Raw genomic sequence first — 27,888 nt, 5'->3', positions numbered from 1 at the left:
TAACGTAAAACTAATAATATAATTAATTACTCTCTGAAGTGTGCTACTGGTTGCATGTTGAAAGACTACCACTACCGGGACCAGGCTCAAACACTCGTTTTGAGTAGTTGAAGTGATTGGGAAACTTAACAGATTTATATAAAAAGATGTTCAACAAATGGCTTTTTGTGTGTTGAACCAAGAATAATGAAATGAAATCCTCTTTAAGTCAAGATCGACGTGTACTTACTTTCAGGTCTGATAACCCAATTAATTCATCATGAGCTCATTGTTATGGAAATCTCCACACATAAAAAAATGACGCAAAATATTGTCCATTATAACTAAGTTAAACTAGGCCCATAATTGCGTTTAGACGTTAGACCTGCATATGTATACGTCGGTCAAGATAGTTATACTGGTGGTAACCGCGTGTCACTGCAATATCATTTCCTCTATCTTTTCTTATAACGACCGCGTTCTTACGAGCAGGATGTGTCATAATATGCACCGTTCAATAACAAAGCATAATGTTCAATGTTCAGCACGTACTTTTATATTATCCACCCACAGTGTATTAGGGTAAATAAATGATCAGTTTGGTCTGGTAGAAATCTGGACTTATAGATAGCCTCCTTGCCTCTGGTTCTTGGCGACAGACGAAAGTCCTATTCAAATGCGGAACAAACAATTTTGATAATGTCTGTTTGATTCACTATCCTCCTCCTCCTCCTCCTCCTCGTCCTCCTCCTCCTCCTCCTCCTTCCTCCTCCTCCTCCTCCTCCTTCCTCCTCCTCCTCCTCCTCCTCCTCCTCCTCTTCTTCTTCTTCTTCTTCTTCTTCTTCTTCTTCTTCTTCTTCTTCTTCTTCTTCTTCTTCTTCTTCTTCTTCTTCTTCTTCTTCTTCTTCTTCTTCTTCCTCCTCCTCCTCCTCCTCCTCCTCCTCCTCCTCATCATCATCATCATCATCATCATCATCATCATCATCATCATCATCATCATCATCATCATCATCATCATCATCATCGTCTTCATCATAACTTTTGTTAAAATATTATTATTATTTGATGTTTCTTCTCTCTTTAACATCATTTCTTGCTTTGTATTAATCAGAATATTGTGAATCACCAGTTTATGACGTAAATGCATGCAATTAGAAGTCCATTACGATAGACACTTAGATAACCACGCCCCTCGGACAGTCGTCATAATGTAAACAATGAACAATGGCAGTGATGTGTAAACGTAGCGAACTACACAGGTTATCCTACTGTCGATGGCATGTGTCGAAATAAAACACCCACTGCTCTATCACTTGATCAATGGAGCTGACACTGAAAACTAGAGTAAATTTAAACATTTATAATATGATCGAGAAAACCGTCAACCATTTGGCGGTATAAAAACAATAACAATGATCAGAGAGAGGTCGATAATAATATCATTCACGTTATTGTTTATAAACAGCCAACTATGTTTGTCCGAGCAAGTGTAAAGGTGTGTCACAAATTCCATGTTTTGATTGGTCAAAACTCTACTGGAGGAGGGGGAGGAGGAGGAGGAGGAGGAGGAGGAGGAGGAGGAGGAGGAGGAGGAGGAGGAGGAGGAGTATGAGGGTAAGGAGAATGTGGGAAACAGTAACGGATATTTTAAGATTGAACAACACATTGTACAAATGTACGGTATGTTGAAAATATGTTTCAGTGCTAACTTCCTTCGCGACAAGGGGAGCAGGTTAGCGGAGTAATATAAAATTTCCCTGTATTTTGCAGAAAATTCTATTGTAAATTATTTTTTTCAAATAAAAAATAAATTAATAAAATAATAAGGTATATATTTACAAAATTTAATCATTTTTAAAAATCATATAAATAATTGTTTAAGAACTATTTGTTGCTAGACTCTGAACCTCTTGTGTATATACATCGTTGTTGGGTCAAAACAACATGGCGAAACCCTGATTAGTTATTATTTTTTTTATTGAAGGACGTAAATTTACATGTTAAACTATTGAGATTGAAGAGAAGTATCTTTCAAACTGTGTGACATAAGAATTTATAGTATTTAAAAGACAAAATGGCCACACGGACCATAACCGAAACAATCGGCAGTGTTCCAGCCGAGCCCACTTTACACATGCGACTTGGGAATGGCAATCAGCCGATCAAAGGAAAGAACAATAACAATGGATTAAAAGCGAAGAATTTGCGACTAGATCCTACCAGGGCTTTAGAGCCTGCAAGGAAAAAGCTCACGACAATCGAATCTCAAAGAATCATGGCCGTTTTTGAGGAATCTATCAAAAGAGCCGAAATAGTAACTGCGCTTCCTTTCATCATGGGGAACCTTGAAAGATTTAGAGTTTCTCTTGGTTCAGAGTTGTACGAGGCAATAAAACAGCATCATACAATTCAAGAAAGCTACAAGGACATTCGGGAATCCCTTGATGAACTTTTGGAGAAGCGTGCAAAAGTATTAGCACTAAGACAATCAACTAAAGTGCAATCCGTTGTTTTAGAGGAAGACGAGCAAGATGATATTTTGAATGAAGATTCTGAATACGATTTATCTGATGATGAAGGTGAAGATGTCGATGAAGACGAAGTTGATAGGTCTGCTGTAAATGGAGATAATGGCGAGGCTGAAGACAATGGTAAAGAGGGGGATCGAAATTCTTCCGCCAAGCGAACTGCTGAAAATGTGGATAAAATGATGAGTGGCACTACACTGGAGGAAGATTTAGAACCTCGTATTGAAGAAACAATGAGAAATCTTGGATTAGTTGCTCAGCAGGTTCGGAATTCTTATTTACTCAACATAAATATACGTTTCTGAAAAATTCGTCATTTATGTGTTTTGTCCTCCTCCTCCTCCTCCTCCTCCTCCTCCTCCTCCTCCTCCTCCTCCTCCTCCTCCTCCTCCTTCTTCTTCTCTTCTTCTTCTTTTCTTCTTCTTCTTCTTTTCTTCTTCTTTCTTCTTCTTCTTCTTCTTCTTCTTCTTCTTCTTCTTCTTCTTCTCTTCTTCTTCATCATCTTCTTTATTTATTTATTATTATTATTATTTATATTATTATTATTATTATTATTATTATTATTATTATTATTATTATTATTATTGTTGTTGTTTTTGTTGTTGTTGTTGTTGTTGTTGTTGCTTTTGTTGTTATTGATGATGCTAATTTATATATATATAATTGGGCAAATTTTCAGATTTATCATAGTCCACATAGTAATCAGGGAGATTTGTTTGACGTCTAATTTGGGTTACTTCAGTTGCCACTTGACTGCTAATTTGATCTAACGATGAGATACAAATATAAATGCACAAAACAATTATAACTCACTACAGTTGCATAAGTAAGCAATGGATTAAGAATGCACTGTCTACCCATTTGTTTCATTGAACAAACCATCTGGGGGTGACAGCCTTGAACAAACAAAGCTATCAATCATTACCCACCACTGCATTGGTCAGTTTGACCCATGATCATATGGGTAACGGTGGCATTTGATGACACGGCCAAGGGATTCAAGTAAATTCTACTGCTCACATCTCTGTGATGACTATGACACATGGTTGACCACACACTTGATTGGCTGTCGTGATAGACACTAACAGGGGTAAAGTCTGTTGTTCACACCTCGGTGGCTGACCATCCTGTTAGACTTCTTTGCATTTTATGAACCATTGTTTAGATTGGAGACAACGAAAAAAACTCTTTTATGGGAACAGTCATTGTCAAATTTGGTCCCAATTAAGGGGCTGGGAATTGGAAAAAGTATGACTTTTTGTATAGAAAAAATTCTGCTCCCAAGGAATCATCCCAATTAAGCGGCTGTCCCAAAAAAAGTGGTGTCCCCAATACCGACTTGGACTGTGTATATATATATATATATATATTTATATATATATATATATATATATATATATATATATATATATATATATATATATATATATATATTATATATATATATATATATATATATATATATATATATATATATATTATATGTATTAATTTACTTAAAATTACAAAGTCTTATTTGCAAGAGAGTGGGTGTCAAGAACGGAGGGAACAGAGGTGGTCAAGAAAAATTCTAACTTTTGGTAGACAATGATGATAAATGATTTTTGACCGATATTGGGAATTACATTGACCAGAGAGCTGAAAAACCAAATCTATGAGGTCTTTCCTCGAGGTCCATAAGTTACCAATTTAGGATAAAAATCTTCTTTCTTCATTTCTAACAAAATTTAAGGATACAAAATGGTATAATTGAATGGAATATAACACTGTAAATTAGTTGTTTGCACACCACACCATTAATATCTGACCTATATTGCAATACGAGCAAAGTGGAATGGAGGTGTTATAATAATCTAATAAGATGCTTTTTGCCCACATTTAGAGTGAAAGATTTTTGTTATCATTCAATGTATATCATTTACACAAAAAGAAAAATGTTGCTATTAAGATATGCTAAACTAACTGATTCCTATTTCCTACAAAAACTGTAACATTATAAGTAATTTTTAACTGAGAAATTAATTAGCCATACTTCACAGGTGATCTCTAACTCTCGATAATTCCAATTGAATTATTTCAGGTCAGTCATTCTTGTAAGAACATTCTGCGACTTTTTACAATAAACCCATCAGCCATGAAACTTTTGAGTAATGATGAAAAATTGCGATCAGAAGGAGGACAGAATATTGTGAAAAGCTTGAATGAATTGCGTGATATTTTGATGCATAAATTGTTGACTACACCACATGAGGAATTGGAACGTCTCTCCTACCTTGATGACATCTCTAAACGTGAACGTCACAATGCTGCTATCATTCAGAAGCAAGAAGCCGAGTTGAAAGATGCAATTGAAGACAAAGAAGAGGAAGTGAGTGATTTATATTTATTGTATGGAAAAAGTGTAACTGAACTTTTGTGTGCATAGTTTAAATGGTGCTTTTAGGATTTGGTATTGCTTATTCCATTTCCATTTCATTTTCTTCCTATGCAATTAAAAAAAATACTGTCTTCCCAGACTAGATTAGTATTGGGATAATTTTTCTTTTACTGTTCTCAAAGTGCAGTGTTTTATCTTTTAGTATTGAAATGATAGATTCGATTTAGACATTTTCTATCAACTATTTATTTCCTAACCATGCAAAGTTTCAAGAAATGATTCAATTGGTGTTGTGTGGTATTACAAATAAAGGCTACATATTCTCTAAACTCTTGTTAAAAACACTTTTTTTGTTGACCACTAATAATTCACTTCATTTCATTTTCAAATTTCGTTCATGAGAAAATGACATGACATTATTTTATATCATTTTCATCATAGGTCAGATCAGAGTAAAATAAATTTCAATTATGATTTTTTTTTTTTTTTGATGCAGCCAATTATTAGTAGTCAACCAAGAGGTGTTTTAACAAGCGGTTATAACATGAAATTTGTTTATAGGGTCTAATGCACGTGAAGACTGGAATAACCAGATGTTAGCCTCAGTCCAGCACCACAAAGTCATCTGGCCATGCTGTCACCTAGTTATTGGTGATGTCATATTCCCTTGTAAAATACCTTTTAATCTTAAAAACAAAACATTTTCTGATTACATGATATTAAAAAAAAAACACCTGTATATAATTTGTATTTTATTATCTTTAATAAGGGACTGAACTCAATCAAGTGTCTCTAATGTCAGCGAACAAAATTCGTACAATCATACAACTCAGTAGGTAATATTGAATCAACCCCCTCCACACACACACACACAGACACACACACACACACACACACACACACACACACACACTCGTATCACATTAACTAACCCCTAATGCCACATGGAGAGCAATAGTAGTAGTAGCATATGGCTACACCTCCAAATTCATTTCGTCAACCCAGCTTCAGAAGTCTTCCTCCACCTTAAGAACTGTTTCATATCCACCTGCAAGTTTAGTAACTGGACAGTGGAGGATAATATGATCGCTGGTCTCTGGAGCTACTTGACATGTCTGGCAGGCATCACTGTTCCCAAGTTTCCAATGGAGAGCAATGGCATCATTTGTGTCTGTTCAATTCAATTATTTGGCCAAAGAATTTTATCAACAAAAAAAAAGCAAGTGAATGTCCAGTTTGTCTGAGATTTTTCTGTTGGCCTCGATAGGGTTTAAGATTTTCGTGATGCCAATACTATGAAAATAGTTGAATTAAAAAGGGGAATTGAGAAGTTTTCCAAATTTTCATGATTTTGAGATTTGCATGTTCCAGATTGTTGTGCTAGACTGTATTTACTATTATATCTCTACTTTTCAACCATTCTGCTTACAGATTCGTAAGAAAAATGACATCATAAAAAGACTACAAACAGATCTTCATCAGATAGAAAAGTTTTCAGATGAAAACATTCGACGTCTGCGTGCCGAGGCTGAGAAACAAGAAATTGCTGATTCAAAGAGCAGTGACCAAAAGACACAGAAATTACAAGTGGAGATAAACCAGCTGCAGACACAGTTAAATAATTCCATTGCTGAACATCGAGATCTTGAGGCTGATCTCCGTGCTGTGAGTCCATTTTTTATTCAAATAAGTTTTGTTGTGACATAGAGGTGTGCCCTAAAAAAAAGAAAATGAACCCCAGGTCAAATCCATATAAAATTTCAATTGTTAGAAAAAATTAGAAGTCTTTATTTAAATTTTGAATGGATTTATTGCTGAAAATATTTGTCCTGTTTTAGAAATGACAAAGTGAAAAATATTATGATGCAGACTTTATCTGAGATGATCAGTTTGTTGCTTTTCAGAGGAATTGTCTTTTTGAGACATTCCTCTCGACAGTAGATTCTGGTCAGTGTTTAAAAGACAGAAAGATAATAAGAAATTCCAGGAATGAGAGAGTTATAACCGATTTTTGTTCTGACATCATATCTTACTATTTTTAGAAAGAAATTAGAGGAGTACTAACTGGAAAAAAAAACGTGGACATGGCACTTCTTTCTATAATGATGAGAAATGAGGCAGATGGCTTTGTGCTTGTGTGATTGCTAACCGCTCTCTTTCTCTCTCAGTCAGAAAGTGTGTCCTGAACCAGTTGGGTCCAGTATTCAGCTCCCAATTTATTTTCTCTGTTTTCATCTGTTACTTTTCTATTTCCTTTATTTCTCACCAGTGGTAGCAATCACAAAGAATACTCTGGCTTTCTAATTGCAATGTAACCCTGTGATTTTATCAATTTGTAAAGTTCTTCTCTACGTTGTACAATAATTATTAAAAATTTCTCACAGTTCATGGACCTAAGAATAAATTTTCTTAAGAAATGATTAGGAAGCTGAAAAAAAATTGGTTTTTAATTTTTAAGAAACGAATTGGGAATATGCAAATATTGCTTTTTCTTCTCAAATGAAATAAAACGTTCTCTAGTCACATGGAAACGTTCTCACATGATTGGTTTTAAGGACGTGCAGGTTAAACCGTATAATAAAAAGGTTTTGAACAGATATTTGAACACCCATTAAGAAGCATAAGACCTCTTTTATTTAAAGTTCATTTTTTAATAAGTGAAAGAGTTGGCATAAAACGTTGACATTGTGTATGGAAAAAACATAGCTTTGGTATTTGTTTCTTTTAATGGGAGAATATGAAAATGTTTTGGAAAGTTTTGGGACGGCCCTCTTGAGTTTAAAATCATCCATAATGATTAAAATCCTTCAAACATAGACCCCTCTTTACTATCATGTTGCTCTCTGTTATAAATTATATGCAGAATAAGTAGAAGGAAGAGAAGATATTGTTTGATATTATTCACAATGGAAACAGAGACAAATTATCCACAGACATTTAGACATTACATGATTTTAACTTCTTTCTTTGTTTTTAAAAAAAATAATTATCTAACTGCTAATAACAGATAAACTGTTAAGTTACTATCTCGTTCTTATAAGAATTATTTGGTCTTTTACTTAACCCATAATGAATTAATACATTTATTATCACACACTGATATCACATGATTATTTTCTAAATTTTATTCTAGAAAAAATACAAAGTAGAGAATGAAGTCGACAACTGGATTCAGAAGTATGACCAGGACTTGGGAGAGAGACAGGTAAGGTTCACTGGTCAAAAGCTATAGCTGCTATAACATGTTGACTGTAAAAAGTAATGCACAAAAATGAATACAACAACTTAAAAAAAAAAAAAGAACAAATTACCAAACACAGACGTTTTTATCTCAAAGCCTTAGGCAATAACAAATACAGTTTAAACTTTGATATATCACTTTAAATCCAGAGAGATGGCAGAAAAGCATACTGTTTTGAACGCTTCTGCATTTGGACTTTATTTAATTGGGCCATTATTTAAATGCTATGGTCACAAGATCCACTGGAACTCAATCACAATCCAACTGTGAGGGATTTCTACTTTTACTATGAAATTAACTCCCCCAAAATTGCAGAAGTGTTTTACAAATACAGAATTATCTCTATTAAGTGCACCAATCCTAATAAGTGCACTCACCCCCCCCCCCCCCACCACCACCGCACACACACACACTTGGTAACACAGAATTAATGTTGTCTGTCAATACCCAGAAGTCTATAACGTGTTGGAGCCAACAATAAATTATTTTTGCATCACTTTTTGCCGTTTGTTGCACAGCAGAGGTGCCAAATGAGTAGTGTTCCATTTCTTTTGTTTTTAACTTTTATTCTCTCGAGTCCACCTCCCTGACAGGTCATAGGCTAGTTTTAATTCTTAAAATACATATATTCACTGTTTCTGACTCAATTTTCTAAGAGGCAGTATGCTTAATAAGGATAATACAGCTCTTCTACACCTCTTAAAGATAATGTTTAAAAAATTTGTCCCTGATTACAAGACAATTTTTTTTCTTTAATTTCCATAGGACGAATACGAGGAGATAGACCTGGTTTACACTGAAGAGAAGAAACAACTGATTGAACTGGAGGAGAGATTTGCCACATTGAAGGAGGAGTACGATAACATAATGGAGGAAAGACGCGTTTCCCGAGACAAGAGAGAGAGAGCGCAGAGAGAACTGGCCCTGCTTGTCAAGTCTGCAACAACCATCCAAGCCTTCTGGCGTTCCTACAAAGTACGGAAAGCACTCAAAGCCAAGAACAAGAAGAAGGGAAAAGGCAAAGGGAAGAAATAGATGGCAGATCCAAATTTTTAAATTTCCTCCCTTTAATTGCATTATCAGTTGCATTCCAGTTTTAAGAAAATTCACTTATTTCCATTCAAATTGAATATAAAATATGGTCTTGTAGAATGAAATAAGTAAATTAATAATTACATGAATGAATAAATATATAAATCAAGTGATTGATAAATAAATAAATAAAATAAGAATTAAAATACTGGCGCTTGATGTGAAATGGGATCACAATTTATGGTTGTATCGAGTTATGGCCTCCAAAATTTTGTTTTTCTTTTATTATATGTATATTCTTGGGAGTATACTTGACATTGACAGTGGATTTGCTGCTGATGAAAGTGACAATTAAAACAGGATTACACTATGAATCCTTGAATTGGTTCAAAGATAGCGCGCCAATCATTGTCGATTCTACTTATTAATTTGTTTACAAGCACTATTTAGTAATTTGCATTATTTAGTAACTTGTTTTATGATTTTTTAAAGTTCATTTTCACACAGAACAAGTGGAAGTGAAAAAGGATAATCAAATGAATACTAGATAGATATAATTGCAAATGATTTTATTTTTGTCCTAAGATATTCAGAGCCATACATTTAATAGTTTTAACATCTGTTGTAATTTGCTGTAATTTCACAATAATATTTTCCATAACTGCAAGTGTAGGGCCTACTTTTTTGTGGACAGTTTACATGATCATACATATTGGCTTTCTTCAAAGAACAATTGATGAGACGCATTTACTTTAATCGAGAAATAAAAACAAAAGAAAATTGATTTCATTACCACAGTAATAACAGTGATTTAACTCTAATTTTTTTTATTCTAAAGTTGAATTGCCGTATTCTTTCTGTCAACTTTTTAAATTGTTGCAATAATATTTAATAAAGACAAGCTTCAGTCCATTAAATAATGTTTATATGGTTCATACTTGCAACATTGAGAAGAATAAGCGATATTTTGACCAATGTGTATGTGTGAAAGGACTCTATTGTCTTTATTATGTGAATATTATGCACTATTTCTGGACATTCCAAAGTCTGTGATAATATATTTTATTTTACCCATGATAATTGTCTTTGAGACTAGAATGGGGACGATCTATATTATTTTTCCATGTGCTCGAGTCATTGGTCACATTGCAAAATGTTCTCAAAATGACTACATAAGAAAGTGTTCAATTTTCGAAATATTCAACATATTCAGCTGGACCCCATGGGTATATTTCCAACTTTCTCAAACAAAGCAACTCATTTGCATCTATTAAGAAATATCCAATCATTGGACAGCATTGTGTGACGATAACATGGTCATACTAGATCGTTCCTATTCTAAATGTTATAAATATTCAAGTTGTCAACAACAAAAAAATGCGTCAAGACTCTTTAAATGTATTATAATTGGAGTTGCCTTACTTGACTTATAATATAACAACTTTGTAAGATTTTACTGTAAATAATTTATTTATGACTTCTCTTATACAAGGTTGGGTCGGTGTGTCTGAATATAAATATCTGCTGTGATTGATTTGTAAATATGGTGCATCACTTTTTCCTGCTGGGATAACGGAAATTTAGGAAAAGATTCCATGAAATAAGATTTCGTCTGAAATCGTAAATGTGTGTCAACACCAATGATCAGACCATTGAGTTCCCTGAGGAGTGGGAGAGAGGAAAGGTGGACGGAAGGTTGATGGATAGAGGGGTTTACATACTGTGGAAGATGCCCAATGGCTCAGTAGGTAAATTACTTGTGTCACAAACAAAAGCAACAGGTATCTGCTCTGTTTACCTAAAAGTGGTCGGGTACACTGGACATGGCAAAAAGTACATTACGCTAGCCAGATTAAAATAGTTTCCTGTGGGTAGCAAGCATTTCTTACAATTTAATATGTATATTGCAGGAATCCAACTCTTTGGGCCTTTCAAGCTCGGACGTTTTCTTTTTTTTTCTTTGTATAAGAAGTGTCAATGATTCAGTTGGTTGAGTGTTTAACTAACAAGCAGGGAGACTACTTTCAATAATTTGAGCCTTATAGGTCAGATAGATAACTTATGCTTTCATTATCTTCATTTATTTTACATAGATCTATAAGAAAATGAAGGTTGAGAAATTGATGGTTGGTTTGAGCAATGCAAGGACAGGGAATATGTGTTGCACTGTATTTATACTGCTGTTTACAATGAACAAGCTTCATAAAGCCTACGTGCAAGTATATTGCCAACAAAATTGTTGTTTATAGTACTGAAGTATACATAAGGAAGGAAAAAAATGAATAAAGATTACACTGAAACTGAAATATGCCTGTGTATTATTGTCATCAGCGCCTGCATGAAATCCATCTGTAGGCCTGATGATATACCTGTCGATTTGAATAATTAGCTACTAGAAGTAGAAGCACTGGAAAATTAAATGTACATAAAAGAATACAATAGTTTTTAAAAAGAACAAAGTATCAAGCATGTAATGTTTTGAGTTCAAAACTCTTCTTCAGTCAATAACAAAAAATTAAACTTAAATACATCATTTTAAATCCAGACAGATACCAGTAAAGTTCTTGGCACGTCTATTTGGCAAATGTTTACCTTTTGACATCATGTTTGTTGACTAGACATGCCAAGAACATTTTTGCCGTCTGTCTGGATTCAGAGATGTTTTGTCATTGAACTGTTTTTGTTATTGGCTTAAGAAGGGTTTTGAGTCGGAAATATTCCATGCTTGTTAGTAACTTGCTCTTTTTTTAAGCTGTTCTATTCATTTTTGCACATAATGTTGATACACTTTATTGCACATTCCTCTGGATGGTTTCTTTTTGCATTCCCCTGAAGTAGATTAAAGCTGGATTCCAATGCTGGTAATGAATTACAAGGTCCTCTGAAGTTCTTCGGTATTGCCATAGTTTTTTTGTGACATCTGTTTGTTGAATCCAGCCTCTGTTTATCCATCATCCATAGCATAAAGTGAGCACGCCTGAAGCACATGAGGTACAATTTCATTGTCATTTTGGCAAGAGCACATGCTAGTATCACCACAGCCAATTTTTAAATACATTATGGTGTTTTAATCTACAGTGCCCTGTCTGAAGCCTAAAAATGAGAACTTATTCTCTTCAGTCAATTACTCTCACAGCATCATTTTACAGTGCAACCCCTGGATAATGACATCGCTCAGGACCAGAATATGTCGTTATCCAGGGGTGTCATTAATCCAGGGTTTTCAAGATGGCAGAATAAGGGGTGTGGTGAGACCCATGAATATATATAACGATGTGATGTGCGGACCAGTGTTTGTAATGAAACGTCCCCATCATGTTAGAATTTTTCCATTCACAGACGAAATAACATCAACTGAAGCAGACACCACAGGCTATTTTTTAGACAATGTAGTGACGCTGTTTGAATCTTTTAAGTCAACCTTTGCTCGTTTGAAAATCTGCCACTCCAGGCTTGTCCACAATGATTTTTTGTCCGCAATGTTCTTAGTCTGTGATCACCTAAGAGTCTCTTTAAGACATAGACACAGGATCCAGCCAAGAGGAATACACTCAAAAGATTAAACACTACCTAACAGAAAGACGATTTAAAAAAAAAAAATCTCAAAATTAATAATATACATCTGGCTGTTTCCCTCTGAGACAAGGACAAGGACCCTGGTCAGGGCCAGGACAAAACGAATCCCATTCCAAGACAAAGACATAAAGTAACCTGGGAAAGGAAATATAGGCAGGCCAAAACGAATCCCATTCCAAGACAAAGACATAAAGTAACCTGGGAAAGGAAATATAGGGTGATAGATGTCGACACAGCAACAGTGACCTCCCTTCCCACTCAATAGACCCGACCCAGTCACAACAGAAAGTATATTGTGCAGCTTTGTGGTCTTGTGGTATGACAGTCGCCTCGAAGTCACACTCTGAGCTTTGAATAGTTGAGTTTTTGAAAAAAGCGCTTTACTCTTACTCTCTCTCACCATACTTTGGTGAAAAATGAGTAACTGGCATTAATAATGGAAGAAAAATATTGTTATATCACCTAAAAGTTGAGTGTTGATGTCGGCATGGGACTCCTTCTAAAATACTTTGAGCATGTTTGGTAAATATCACACTATAGTAATGCTCAGTTTATTGGAGGTTTTTATTGGGTGTATGTGTGTGTGTAAGGGGGGGGGGGGGGAATTCCGGTTTCTTTTTTGGGTTTTCTTTTTGCTTATTTTAAATATAATATCAGATCTTATGATAGATGATAAGACAACTTACCAGGGTCAATATGACAGAAATACGGTTTAAACAAACACTCAAGGCAATCACAAAGTTGTGATATTTTAAAAGCAAAACCTGGTGGAATTTATCAATATAAATTTTTTTAAAAAGAAATAAAAGAATCAAAAATTGAAATGAAGTCATTTGATTTTCAATTAAAAAAAAAAAGCTTTATTCTTGTTTAGGTCTAAATGCCATAGGTTTATAAAACAAATGACTGTTAAAGGAAACATTTGACAAATCGTGAATGATCTAGGATTGATTTTTTTGTTTGTTGCTTTAGGTCTCTTTCAACACAATTGAGGTTATATGAGAGACCGCTGAAACAAAAAAACAAGCAATCTAACAAAAATAGTACAAATGTAAATCAAAATCATAACCTAAAGATATCATAAATTATAAATAACCAAGAACAAACAGGCAGAAGATTTACATAAAAAAAATATCCCCTGTCAAAAATACAATCACAAACCAAAGAAGCAGGATAGGCTAGTAAAGAGAAGAAACGACATCACTATCGGATCGTACACCCATGCGAACATCATAGGTATATGATTCAAGGGTGATGCTCCCATCCAACCACCCGCGATCTAGGATTGAAATCCTACTATCACCATCATAGTCTCTGGGAGAAGACACCGAGTTCAGGTAGGTATTTGTATGGCTTGGATCTGGATCTGCCTCTGTCAATGAAAATAATACAGAAATAAATGGAATAATTGTCACATTAAAATTTATAATCATCATCAGAATTGTACTTAGTTGCTTTAAGGACTTGTGGTATGACAGTCGACAGTTAGTCCCTGGTTCAAGTCTTACTCTTGGCAGCTCAAAATTGAGTCCAAGGAAAGGACTTTTTACTCACTCTCTATTGAGTCCTAGGAAAAGACTCTACACACTCACCGTACTCAGGTGTAAAATGAGTACCTGGATGTTAACAGTATTGTCTCTGATGGAAAATAAAAGATTGTAATTTTGCCTTACAGGTGTCATGTCTCATCCTACAAATCAAGTGTTGCTGTTAGCTTGGATATAGCAGGATATCATTACTGAGCTCAAGAGAAAGTCGATTGAGAAGAGCAAAGAAAAATCTAGACTCTGACACAAAGGAATCAATTTCCATCACGAACTGAGTCTAAATTTTTCAGATCCTTTTGTCTACCAAACAGATTGGGTAACTAGGTCTGTAACATTTGGGGATAAATACTTTGCGACAGATTAGCATCTAATCTTTAGGATAACAATTATCATTGTCCATTTAACGATTTAGAAAAAAAGAATAATTGCTTGGATCTCTATGGTTCTGAGAGACTGCATTACTATTATTTACAAAAAGATCAATGAGTGTGAAATAAAACCAAAAATCCTCATAATCAAAAAACCATGACAATAGGAGATTCCAGTCGCCATCCAACAAGGATGAACAGTATATAGTTACTTTGTGATTTAGACTAGAATCCTTTTTGAAAGGTAGCTAGCAATGACTACCGTTTCATGTTAAAGAAACTGGTATAAAGTCTAAATTATGGGGACCAAGCTCAATACATCTACTGTCATAACATGGAATTGAATGGGTAACTCTTTGAATATAGTACTTACTTAATTTGCCTGGACAAGAAAATAAATACAGCAGAAATAGTGAAGTCATCCCTTTCAAAACAATTATGATCACATTTAACACTTATAAAACATCGATGTATTTATCAGAAGAAGAGTTATCCAAAATGATTATTCTTATCACAAGACAAAAAGGCTCATCAATAAAAAAGATTCTTTTTGCCGTTTTTTTTTTTTTGGCTTTTTGGGGGGGGGGGGGGGGGGGGGGGGGGCAGCCAAAGAGGTGATTAGTTTTCACAACATTCTATCAAACTTATTATCAGCGATTACAAAAGCTTGTGAGCTGACTACAAATATTTCAGAGTGAATACTAAGCTGCTAGAGGTTGGGAACGGTAAAAAAGTGTTGAACAAAAATGAATATAATAACTTTCTTAAACTTATAAAAAACAAAAGACTTAACACCGAATGTTACATGCTCTTCTTCAGCCAACTATATTAAGTATTTCGTTCCATTTTGAAGTTGCTATACTTATGCTTTTGTTCAATACTTTTTACAAACATTTGTTATTGTTTTGCCAGCAAGAATTGGACAACATTCGGTAAATCCTTTTTAATCCATGGCTTTACCTTGATGTATGAGGCATCACCTTCTCTGCATGAAACTCGACAGGCATAATGGAGGATGAGTTCCCTTCCGTCTCCAAATACACATCAAAACACATGAGTAGGCGGAAGAGCTGAGCGGCTAGCAGGTAATCACGGCTTGATTTAGTTGGAACCAGCTCGCTGTGGTGGAGATTTAATTCCTCCTCCATCTCCTGAAAAATGGAAGTGAGGAGTGAGGGGGAATGGTGGTTGGTTAAGGCTTGGTTTCCAAGTTACAGCTGCGACACTTTTGGGGGTCCCGAGATAGCTCTGTTAAAATTGAAAAGTGCTTTGAGCATCCTATCAAAAGGGTTGCAAGTAATTGCTATTGTTTGTTTAACACTACAGAAGCCGCGATAAACTATGATTATTTGCCTTATGACTCCGAATAACTACCTTTATGTCCCATTATTAAGTTTGAGACAAAGAAAAAGGAAGACAACACAAACACAGGACAGTCATAAAACCTGCATCTCTTTACCACATAAAGGTTTTCCCAAACAGCCTCATCATTTCTTTGGAGTAAGGGAAATAATTATGACAGAGCTAATTATGCTATACGAATCCAATAATTTTTATTTATTTATCTTTTATTTTATTTTTTTTTGCAAATCTTTCTTCTTTTTTTTTTTTGGCTTTGAGGAGTTTTACAGCTCTTTGTGACCCTTGAAAATAAAATAAAAATGAGCTGAAAGAAAAGGGGATAACATTTTAACAAATATAGCAATACAAACCATGATGTGAATATCGTTGACAGCTGATCGGTTCATTTGCCAGGCGATATCCAGAACAAAGTATGGAGCCACAAAAGGACAATCAGGTGTGATGACCACAAAGGCTGTTAATTTGGCTGTTGTGAAAAATAAAAATAGCAGCAATATCAATAATAATAATAATAATAATAATAATAATAATACAACATGTGGCCTTGTGGTATGACACTTGCCTTTGGACCAATAGGTTCAGAGTTCTTGACTCACTTTGTGCGGCACATAGTCAAGTCCTTGGAAAAGGCTCTTCATTTACATTATTTCATCATACTCAGGTGTAAAATGAGTACCTTGCCGAAAACAACATAGTCCTATGATATTGCACTGCATAAATGCTCAAATTTAATCGAAGTAATAACCTCAAAAACAATCATAATATACAAACATGAGATTTCTTAAAGTTCAATAACCACTAAATGATCACTAAGCTGCTAGAAGCTGTGGACTGTGAAATGTAATGTACAAAAACGAACATAACAGCTTCAGAATTTAACAAAATACGAAACAAGGAATGTTTCAGGCCCAAAACCCTTCTTCAGCCAATAACAAAAACAGTGAAAACGTTTATATACCAAATTAAATCCAGATAGATGGGAGAAAGAAGTTCTTGGTACATGCTTTGGTATTGTTTTTGAACATTAATATGCACTCAACACCACCTGGAGAACTATTATTAGTGTCTCTTGCCAGTCCTAAGCTTGGATAAAGGAGGAAGGTTGTGTGTGGGGCTAGCAACCCCGCCATGTTAAAAAAGCCTGCATGCTACAGAAATGTCAACTGAAAACCAAAATATCTTACTCAACCTGGAAGAAGAAAGGACTCTTATTAAGAGATCCATGACACATGACAGTGAAAGCCAAACGAAGGCTGTTATGCCGATTTGCCTTCTTTCTAGCAGGAAGGCAATTCGAATTGTCACTTGGAATGTTCGGACCATGTTCGAAACTGGAAAGACACACCAAGTATCACAAGAGATGAAAACAAACAGGATTTCAATACTTGGTGTCTGTGAAACAAGATGGCTACAGATAGGATTCATGAAGTTAAGAACAGGGCACTCAGTCATATATTCTGGCCATATGGAGGATGGTGCCCCACACTCAGGAGCAGACTTGCCAACCAACCTCAACCATTTGAAATGATCTATCATATTTTTTCTAAAATCTGTGGTCATTTTCTGATAACCCCCCCCCCCCCCCCCTTCCACCTCAAAGTGTGGATAGAGAAGTGCTGTGGAAATTACTGAAACACTATGGTTTACCAGACAAACTAACCACTATCATCAAAAACTCCTGCAACAACACATCATTTCAATTTGCCCACGCAGGAAACCTGTCAGAAAATTTTACAGTCAGAATGGGAGCACGTCAAGAATGCCTCTTATCACCTTAATTATTCACCTTGGTCATTGATTGGATCTTGAAAACTACTACAACAAACAAGAACAATGGACTACAATGAACGCTACTAAAACAACTGGATGATTTAGATTTTTCTGATGATTTGGCACTGCTCTCTCATAACTACAAACCTAGAAGCTATCTCTGCAAAAGTGGGACTGAAGTTAAACCTTAAGAAAATTGAAATGATGAAAATCAACACAACATACATCTCTGGTCTGTTCTTGTTGAATTACCAGAGAGTTCCTTATTAAACCCATACTGGTTTCAAGGACACCACTAAAAAATGCTGGAAAATGCATAAACTCAATTATACACGGGACTTAAAAAGATCTGATAGCTCAGTTGGTAGAGCACAAACTCCAAAAGCAAAAGAGCCAGTATCAGTCCCAGGTGTAGCCAAGGTTTAATTGTTTTATATCTCTGTCCATCCAAGGTTGATTGTGTCCGTTAGATCTGGCAAACAGTACTTTGTGATACTGTCCAATCCAGAGTTTGCAAGCAATTCTGTCTGCTCAATGCTCAAGAGACCAGGAAAAACTGCCTAATCCATGAGCCTTACAGGTCTAGTAAATATTACCTCAATATTTCCTGAACCACAGTTTTTTAACAAAAGACCAGTTTCATAATCCCCCCAAAAGAGTTCTCCATTCTAATCATTTTAAATCTACAGTAATTCCAAATTTTAAAAAAGTAAATTTATAGTACAAGGCATTAGTCAATCTCCTTGTCATGCGCATAATTTTTTCCCATAGCAATTCGAGCCTGGGATAAGTTGTCTCAGTGCAGTAGGACAGCATGATGTAAAATATTTCAAAGAACTAATAAAATGAAATTGGATGAATGAGTGTGAACTGTGTTGAGCGATTATTGATAAACCCTTATTGTTATTGGGGGGGGGGGGGGGGGGGGGGTGAAGTGGAAGGTCCCAGATTCGAGTCCCGCTTCAGGTACTTTCGTATTTTTCCTTGAGCAAGATTATTAATCCCAAATTTGCTCACTTGGACAACATGGGTGATTCCTGTAGACATCAGACATCTTGTTTGATAGATTATCGATATTCCTTCATGGAATGCCCAGACGACGGTATCTTATGATGCCGTGGCGGAAAGGCGGAATTTTTAAAAATTTTATCATGGGTGCAAGCAACTGGACCTCAAAAAGCCTGCAAGTCTACTTATGACAAGACATATAATCTGAAAAAGCCTGCAAGATTCACAGACTTACTAAAAAAATCAATCAAATCCAAATCGCAAAAAGCCGGCGACGTTTTTTTCGGTAATTCAATCAGCCGGCACTCTTGCACCCATGTTTTATTGCAGTTTGAAGGAAAAAGAAGAAGAAGAACCTGAGCCTCTTTCCACCAGTGCGGTGTAGATGTAATCTGACTGCCGAATCACGCCTGCTTTGATGGCCCTGTCAGCCTGTCTGAGCATGCACAAGTCTTCATATGTACTCCTTTTCCATGATGTTAGTTTAGCATTGATTTTGGCAGGGAACAGGCGGATCACCTCTGGACACACTGGAATTATGCCCCTCTCTGAAAAAAGAGAGAGAGAAAAAAGAGAAAGAAAAACATTACAATGAGAGAAAAAACAGCAAAAAGGGTCGCATGAAAAATTATTGTGAATACTGACTGCTGTGGACTTAAAACAGAATTGAAAAAGAACAAAATGCTTAACACAGAATTATTTTAAGTGTTTATTTTTGTTCTTGAATAAAGAAGGGTTTTGAGCCCAAGATATTCTGTGTTAAGTACATTGTTCTTTTTGGAAGCTGTTATATTAATTCTTGTTCAATACCTTAAACAAATAAAACACTCACGTTCATAATAAATGAATGTTAACTAAATTTGTGCTCATTTATATAAAAATGACGTAGTTAAATAAAATATTGCTAAATAAACAAATTGGGAATGAAAGAATAAAGAAAAATAAAGAAAATTCCCCTAATTCATCTCCAATGAGGAATTTATCTTTTGGGTCTATTCCAAGGGAAGACTGAAATAACTCAGACATCATCCATAGTGTACCACAGAAAAATTAGCTAGCCCAACGTGATGTCCTTGCCTTTGTTTTATGTTTTAAGGGGATATACAGTGCTTGCAACACTTTTAGATCATTTCAACGCAGATGAAAAGGAAGAAAATGAGATTTTAACAATTCTAAATTTACGATCAAAAGCACAATTTAAAAAAGTAAGATAAAGGTGACTGATTGAAATAGGGAACAGAAGTAGATATCAAGAGCACTTTATCAATAAACTTAGTTTGAGATCATCCAAAAGTTAAGTCCAGACACAAGCAGATGAGGAGGAATACACTCAAATGCATACAAAATATTCTATCTAAATAACAAACTAACACAGTAACAGAGAGATGATTTACAAGGGGAAAAAATCTCTCTCAAAATAATATTACACATTTGACTGTTTCCGGCCAGGGCCATTATAAAACCGAATAATCTTTTTTCATGACAAAGACTGAAACAAATTGGAAAAGGAAAATATACAAAGGGAGACATAGAGCACATCAAGAGTGACCTCCCAGTCAACGATGGGAGGTCAAAAGACCCCACTCAGGGAATCTAACTCCACACTTTCTGGGAATGAAGCACAGACTATGTAATTGTGCCATACCTCCACAAATGAAGGACACAAAGTTCCCATCATACAATACTCTCCAGTTATCTGAATATTTAAAGATACTTTTTCTTTTGATATCACCTTTTATTTATAATCATATGCACTAAAAGGCAAGAATCATCCATATTCTCACCAATCTGTGAAATATGCGACAGAAGAGTTATCCTGGCAGAAAGTCTTTTCTTGAGTCGTCGAATGGTTTCCTCCATGTGACTAGCACTGACACTGTGCTTGGCTTGAACTATTTCATTTACGCCATCTTTTCCATCATCACCAGTTCCTTTCACACCTGCTTCCTCTCTTTCACCATTTTCCTGAGCTGCAGCCATTTTGTTCTCCATCTCCATGACATCCTTTGTCAAGAACTGTAAGCCTGCCAGCCACTGGCACCATAGGTAAGGACGACCAACGGTTGTGATGTAGCTGGTTAAGTTTTGTAGCCTGAGTGGAGAATGAGGATAGAAATGAGAAATGAAAAGGAAACATTTTTCATAAACAGAACCTGCCTCATGCAACAAACAAAAAATCTGTAAATCTTATGTTAAAAAATATTAAAAAAAAAAAAACAATCTGTGTTGACCCTAATACATTATTACTTAAAAATACTTTAGAATTGGTGCAGTGTTTCCATGTCTACTTATTTTTATAGGCTCACAACAATGAAATACTCTCAAACCAATGCAAAATATTGTCCATTACAACAATGATAGATCAAACCCATAATTGCATTTAATTATTGGGCCTGCAAACAATGTGCAAGTCTGAGTGTAGTCGAAATTGGCTGCATATTCATTTCTGAATAAAATAGCAATAAAAATAAATAAGAATATTGATATAATACATTTCCATGTGATTCACCATGCTCAATGCACTTCACAATGTTTCATTTTCCCCCTGCAGGCCACTGGAAACCATATTTCCATTTTATACAGTGCCAATTGCCCGTTAGATGTCTTTTTGTATGAACACTCTTATAATATCCATCACTGTATACAGCCAGGTACTCATTCACACCTGATTCGAGTGGGGTAATGTGTGTGTGAAGTGCCTTACCTAAGGACACAACATTGAGACCAGAATTCTCCACAATCACTGTCATCCATCAAGGAATCATGCTTAAAATTGCTTGACTTTAGTGGCAAGACGAGACACTGGCAACTTATCTATTTCTGAATTGAATAGTAGTAGTAGTATCGTTCGGCTACACTTCTATGTTCAAGGTATCAATCCAGGTTCGGAAGTCATCATCACATTTGTTGATGGTTTCAAATCCCCCTTCTAGTTTGGTCTCTGGGCAATCTAGTACGAGGTGGTTTGCATCTTGTGGTGCTTGGTTGCACTTTGGGCATGATGGTGATTCTTGGAGCCCCCATTTGTACATGTTGGCAGCTGTTCTTGTATGTTATGACCGTAGTCTATTTGCAGCTACCCAGTATTTTCTTGGTTGATCCTGTAGACCTGGGAGACTTTTACAGGGATCTTCAATTAGTTCCCCTCCTGTTGGCTTATTCCTTTTCCATTCCACGCACCAGGCTTCTTGCGTGTTGTAGTTTTCTTTCTTTGATAGGTAAAAATGTGAACGAGATTTTAGTCTTGATGTTGGGGGCACAGTTTTGTATGTGGTTTGTAGAGGAGTTCCACTATCTTCTTCAGCTCTGGATATCCATTTCTGTGTTATATCCTCTCTCCTCAAGTGAGGTGGTGCTATAGTGCTCATGACTGGGCAGCCATTGTGTTGGGGTTAATTTCAGGCATCCAGTTACTATTCGCATCAAGTCTCTTAGTTTCACATCAACAAGGTTTGTATGGGCACTTCTTGTCCAAACAGGAGCGCAATATTTTTTGCCACACTGTAGCAAAGGGCCAGGGTTGATGTTCTGAGAAGAGTTTGCGATACTCCCCATGTTGTTCCTGCCAGTTTTCTGAGTAGACAATTTCATTTCCCTATCTTTCTTGCTGTACCCTCTAGATGGGTTCTATAGGTCACTTGTCTATCCAGTGTCACGCGGAGGTATTTTGGATTTTGATCAGTTGAATTGAATAATAACATTTTAATCACTTTCCCTCTAAAATTTTGGTTTAAAAAGCGGAATCTCGAGAAGAAAAAATGTAATTTGACCAAATTTGTCACCCAAAAATCTGTCTGTAAGGTAGGTTTGCATAAAGGAATGGGGGGGGGGGGGGTCATAAAATGTTGGTAACTTATAGCTCTTCCTGTCTTAAAACTCTCTGTTTATTCAATAAAATTCCCAATCAACAATGAAGATCTGAAAAAGTGTGTATGAAACAGTACTAGACAAAGCAGAGAGAAAAATACAAGAAAAAAATCATCCGCCTCAACTGGGGATCAAACCTCAGACCTCCAGATTAATCAACGTACGACGTAAATACAGAGCGCAAATTAAATAGAATTGATTGAAATGAAACAAGACAAAATTAAATCACATCATATAAGGGTTACATTTTGACTAAGATGGAAATTAATGAAGCATTGTTACTCCGGTTCAGTATGGTAAACCAGTGGAAATTTGTTATATAAATATTCGTATCAAATACATTTTATTAGTGATAGAATAGTGTGTTGGTGTGTTTGCATGTGAGTAAGTGTTTTGTGTTTGTGTGTATGTGGATACCTATGCATGCAAGCACAAACATTTTTATATGAGAGCAATAAAACTAATTAAGTACCACAAACTTAGAGATCCCTAAGAAAGTGCCACAAATGAAAGCAAAATGCAGTTCTCATCACTTTAAATATCATAAAAAATCTGCTGGTTCTAATACTAAGTCATGTTAACGTGTCAAATCAAACAATACATTTATATTTTATTACTACTAAGTGGACATATTAGACAGCAGGCAGTGGTGTAAGATTAAAATTTGAAAAGGGGTGTATGAAACATTGCCAGACAATGAAGAAATAAATTAATTCAAAAATAAATGCAATTCCTTTATTCATCCTACAGGTCCTATTCCAAGGGAAGACTGGAATGACCCAGATGTCAGCTGAAGTGCAGTGCTAGGGTGAGGTGACAGTTAGTCAAACTCTGTATCTTTTAATTATGAAGTAAAGACCATACCGCTGAGCCGTGCAATCCCTAGAGGGATTGGACAGCCTGGTTTTGTGAGAATTTTTTTTTTCTGTACTGTGTCTGGCACTGTTTAATACATACCTTTTCAGATTTTTATATAATTAAGTTTAAAGACACAGTCTAAAAGAGTTTTTTGAAAACATACTTACCCATATTTGCTGAGTTCGTAGTGGTTTGCGACATTAGGTGAGTCATTGCCGTGATCCCCTGGATACAACTCATCTAAAAGTAAGTCTGGTGACAACAGGTCCCTGTCACGGGGAACAATATCAATACATTTCTTATTTGTAACCCACTGCATTCATCTGGTATTATGTCAGAATGAACTTGATGGTTCAAATCAAATTTTTAAAAAATAAACATAAGCGTTTCTAAGATCAGATAAGATAAGATAAGATGAACTTTATTTATCCACTTCTGGAAATTTTCAGTGTGTATTGCCATTTACTAGTGAATTTCTGAAATAAATCAAGCAAATAAATAATAAAAAGGAAATATTATAATGACACAGATGTAAACCAACAAAAAAATTAACAAAACTAAATGTATAAAAAAAAATCTCTCATATTTCCCAAATTCTCTCTCTCTGTTTCTCTCACTCACTCCTTCACACACACATAAACAAATGTTCTTCTTCTCTCGTGTCACTCTAATTTCATATCTTTATTCTCTATTATTACATATAATAAACTCACATCCACATACATACATATACATTTATATATAAGTATATATATATATATCTATATCTACCTATATATATATATATATATATATATATATATATATATATATATATATATATATATATATATATATATATATATTATATATATATATATGGCGCATTTCAACAAATTTACCATGCTCAATGTGCTTTGCAATGTTTCATTTATTCTCCTAGCATGCAATATGAAACCAAATTTATATGTTATACAATACCAGTCACATGTTAGGCACTCTTTTTGTACTAACACTCTTACAATATCTATCATTGCCTATAGCCAGGAACTCATTCACACCTGAGTTGAGTGAGGTAATATATGTAAAGTGCCTTAACAGGACACAATGCCAGGATCATAATTTTTCCCGATCACGGTCACCCATCTGTCACTGACCACACTTAACATTGCCCAAGGTTAAACAGACAGTGAAAATTGCTCACTAGACCCTGAATAAGACACTATCTTATGGACAACGCTACCCAAACAACCACAGGGTGATGGAGATTTCTTTGAAAAATCCAACACCAACTGAATCCAGGACTGGTGCTGGTCCCTTTATGCAGCTTAGTAGTCTTGAGGTACACTTGCTTTCGAATCTGCAGACAGACCTCTGGTTCAAATCCCACTCTGGGTGTCACATAGTTGGGTCTTTGGAAAAGGCTCTAAACTCATATTCTCTCATTGTACTCTGGTGCAAAATGAGTATTTGGCTGGTAAAGGCGTTATCTTACTCACAATTAAAAAATTGAAATCTCGCCTTACAGGCATCATGTCTTATCCTACATGTTAAGTATTGCCATTGCTTGGGACACCTTAATGTAAAGCGATTTGAGCACATTTAGTAGGTATTGCCCTTGTATAAATAATTTTTTTTTAAACTTGCGAGTAGAGTGCTCTACCAAGCAACGACGACTTATTAGTAAAGTGAATGGAAAAAGCACTTATCTTCATAATAACAAGAAATGAAAAGAGTACAGAAGTGCCAGAAGACTAATAGAAAAAAAACCCCAACTTTTGTAGTGATGAGAATTGAACCAGAGACCTGACTGGTACAGCACCCTCCAGCTGGCCATGAGAGAGATGCTCTCCAATCAACGCCATGGATCCAAGCACTATTTTAAAAGAAAACCGATGACTATGGTTAATAACCAATGGTTATTTCCGCCTTGGTCAAAATGAACCAGGTAAATTTCTCAGAAAAATTATTAATTTAAAAACTTTTTTTTTAAAACTCACCCTCCACTGATAGAACTGGTTGTGTCGTTGGACCTAAGTGTGACCTTGACATTGACAGTGATAATCTTCAAAGCTGACAGGCTGTTAAAGGTCAGGTGGAGTTTTGATTCTTTTTGAGAGAGAGAGAGACACACAGATCATAATATCCTTTCAGAAGTCAAATTTATAAATTGAATGAATACCAGAAAGTTAAGATAAAAAACGACATCTATCAACACCTGGTTAACCCTTCATCGCCCTCATTTGAAACTTTTTCATCCCCCCCTCATATTGTATTCATTTTTGAATGTCCAGTTGGTGAATGAATGAATTCCTCAGCTCTGTATTTGGCTTATATAGTTTGCAGCAGACTTGTGGTTCCAGGCTAAAAATCATCTCTTGAGACAAACTTCATTTTTTCACAAAGTGCTGGAGATTTTAAATTACAGTTTTTAATTTATATAAGTTTTTTTAATTTTAAGCACAATATAACATTGTTTTACCGCAAGCAAGTTGCAATTAATGAGGATATTATCGTAGCACTATGAGATAGATTGAGGGTACTGTCAGCAACCTTAATGTAACCAACCCTTTGTCATAGGCAAATGAGTTATATCTGACCTGCCAATCAAGGATATTGGAACAGGGAAGTTGGTAGGTCTGGCTTATATGTGGCCTTCACCACCAATTGCCTACCAATCACCTCAATCTGCTAACATGTCTTGTTGATCCAGACAGAAGTTTAAGTAAACTGCTCTGCATTATGAAATTTTAGTCTCTTTTTTATTCAATTTTCTTAAATTCTTTTGTATTTTTTAACATTGTCATTTTAAATTAAGAAATGCATTGAACCCAATAAAAACAAAATAATTAAATGTCAATTTCATAATTCAGGCATTAAATAAATAGTTTTAATGCCACTCCACCCTGAGATTTTCGCTTAAGTTTCTCAACCTTATAGCCAACTATCTTGATACCACATACCTTAATAGTTTTGGTAATTATAAATAGTCCTAAAGAAAGGTGAAGCATTTTTCTTAATAGACAGACTATACTTTCTCTGTTTGGTCCAAAGGTAGTTGAATGAAATCTAATTTCATTAGACTCGTTGTGTAGGAAATAGTATAACGACACATATAGAAATTGGCTGTGGTTACTATTACCTTAGCATTCTTTACAATTTTCCATGAACAATTACATACACATTAACCGAGCTACCATCCTTAATTTTTACACAATAGCGATAATTGAGTAAAACTATGTCCAAGAAAATTTTTTATTTAAATTGAACAACTGAGAATTAAAAAAAAAAATATCTCTAGGGAGAGTGGATTACTCAGAGGTCAAGGGCAAGGTTGAGCGATAAAGCAGTGGGTAATGACTGTCGTGTGACCTTCCCTAGGAAATTCAACAGCTGCTCTCACCATTGATGGTAATCTCCAGTATGACAGTCAGCGGGTGTTTCTGTAAGATATGATTTTTCATGTCAGTCCGGCGAGCTTCGATAGTTTTCCTCCGTCTTTTCTGAAAAGGAAAACGAAAGGCTTAGAGAACTAAGAAAAAAAAAAAAAAAACCCAATGATTTGATAGCGTCGCAATCAACACAAACACAGTGTCTTTATCTTCATTACTAGTGTGACTCAGCGGTATGGCCTTTGTTACATACTTTAAAAGGTATTGAGGTCGACTACTCTTATTGATTTGTGGCCTTGAACAAGTGTGCTCACCCTAGCTCATTTCACATTACTGCACTGTCAGGGGTATTCCAGTCTCCCCTTGAAATGAGACAAATATTCACTTGAAGACGTACAAAAGATATACAGCGCAGTGTGTAGCTCCTTTTCAAACTTCAATGCTGTCTCCTTTTCATCAATCTCAGACACAATGGAGACCAGGCATCAGGTCTCATCTTCAAATGTTTAAAGTTTGAAAAGGTGTGTATGAAAAAGTGCCAAAGCAGAGAGAAAAATACAAGGAAAAATCATCCCAAAAATCGGCCTGTCTTGAATGGGGATCGAACCTCAGATCTGATTACCGGCAAGAAATGCTACCATTACACCACAGAGGTTACCCACAGTTAACCAGTACCTCCTGTCTAATTTGCTGTTTTGATATCTTCAAATTTGAAGTTTTGCTGTTGGCTTTGGACGCTGTGTAAAGCATGTTGATTGCTCTATATAAAACCACAGGATTGGTGTTTCTTTGGGGTTTTTTTTTCCCTAAAACTCATATTGTAATTTTCAACTCACAGATTGGGATCCATCCAGTTCATCGTTGTCGCTGTCGGAGTCATCGTCCAACTCAAGCGTCTGACCCCCCATTGACTTGGCAGCCTCCACATCTCCCTCGATGCTCACTTTTAGTTGATTATCTGAAACAAAAGTGTTTACAATGGGTTTCATACTGGGAATGAAGAA

The 27,888-nt window shown here is 35.5% G+C and overlaps 2 protein-coding genes across 2 annotated transcripts in view; one reads left to right on the top strand and one right to left on the bottom strand.

The window, feature by feature from the left end:
* The first annotated feature begins 1,866 nt into the window (after positions 1 to 1,866).
* Positions 1,867 to 11,463, top strand: LOC144968654 (dynein regulatory complex protein 10-like). Its single transcript, XM_078907206.1, has 5 exons — positions 1,867 to 2,770; positions 4,588 to 4,875; positions 6,316 to 6,549; positions 8,018 to 8,089; positions 8,891 to 11,463. The coding sequence occupies exons 1-5, from the start codon at positions 2,054 to 2,056 to the stop codon at positions 9,158 to 9,160; spliced, it is 1,581 nt and encodes a 526-aa protein (XP_078763332.1). The 5' UTR covers positions 1,867 to 2,053; the 3' UTR covers positions 9,161 to 11,463.
* Positions 11,464 to 13,570: 2,107 nt separating this feature from the next.
* LOC144968653 (THO complex subunit 5 homolog) overlaps positions 13,571 to 27,888 on the bottom strand; it is a 31,598-nt gene continuing 17,280 nt past the window's right edge. The window contains exons 9-18 of the mRNA XM_078907205.1: positions 27,721 to 27,842; positions 26,896 to 26,995; positions 25,493 to 25,601; positions 23,681 to 23,782; positions 20,573 to 20,880; positions 19,145 to 19,336; positions 16,361 to 16,476; positions 15,609 to 15,799; positions 14,023 to 14,105; positions 13,571 to 13,684 (exon numbers count right to left, since the gene is read on the bottom strand). Coding sequence (XP_078763331.1) covers positions 14,039 to 14,105; positions 15,609 to 15,799; positions 16,361 to 16,476; positions 19,145 to 19,336; positions 20,573 to 20,880; positions 23,681 to 23,782; positions 25,493 to 25,601; positions 26,896 to 26,995; positions 27,721 to 27,842 — 1,307 coding nt within the window. The 3' untranslated portion in view covers positions 13,571 to 13,684; positions 14,023 to 14,038. The remainder of the gene's footprint in view (positions 13,685 to 14,022; positions 14,106 to 15,608; positions 15,800 to 16,360; positions 16,477 to 19,144; positions 19,337 to 20,572; positions 20,881 to 23,680; positions 23,783 to 25,492; positions 25,602 to 26,895; positions 26,996 to 27,720; positions 27,843 to 27,888) is intronic.

This window comes from Berghia stephanieae, chromosome 3 (genome assembly GCF_034508935.2).
Source record: "Berghia stephanieae isolate SIO BIC M18660-M18661 chromosome 3, UCSD_Bste_1.3, whole genome shotgun sequence".
NCBI classification, from domain to species: Eukaryota; Metazoa; Mollusca; class Gastropoda; order Nudibranchia; family Aeolidiidae; genus Berghia; species Berghia stephanieae.
This window is presented reverse-complemented; position numbering and strand designations above follow the sequence as displayed.

What these genes read in the sequence shown, in the direction of transcription:
- LOC144968654 (XM_078907206.1), top strand. Translation starts at nt 2,054, where the DNA reads ATGGCCACACGGACCATAACCGAAACAATCGGCAGTGTTCCAGCCGAG. An exon ending in TTGGATTAGTTGCTCAGCAG is followed by an intron (nt 2,771 to 4,587) that starts GTTCGGAATTCT and finishes GAATTATTTCAG; the next exon opens with GTCAGTCATTCTTGTAAGAA. An exon ending in TTGAGGCTGATCTCCGTGCT is followed by an intron (nt 6,550 to 8,017) that starts GTGAGTCCATTT and finishes ATTTTATTCTAG; the next exon opens with AAAAAATACAAAGTAGAGAA.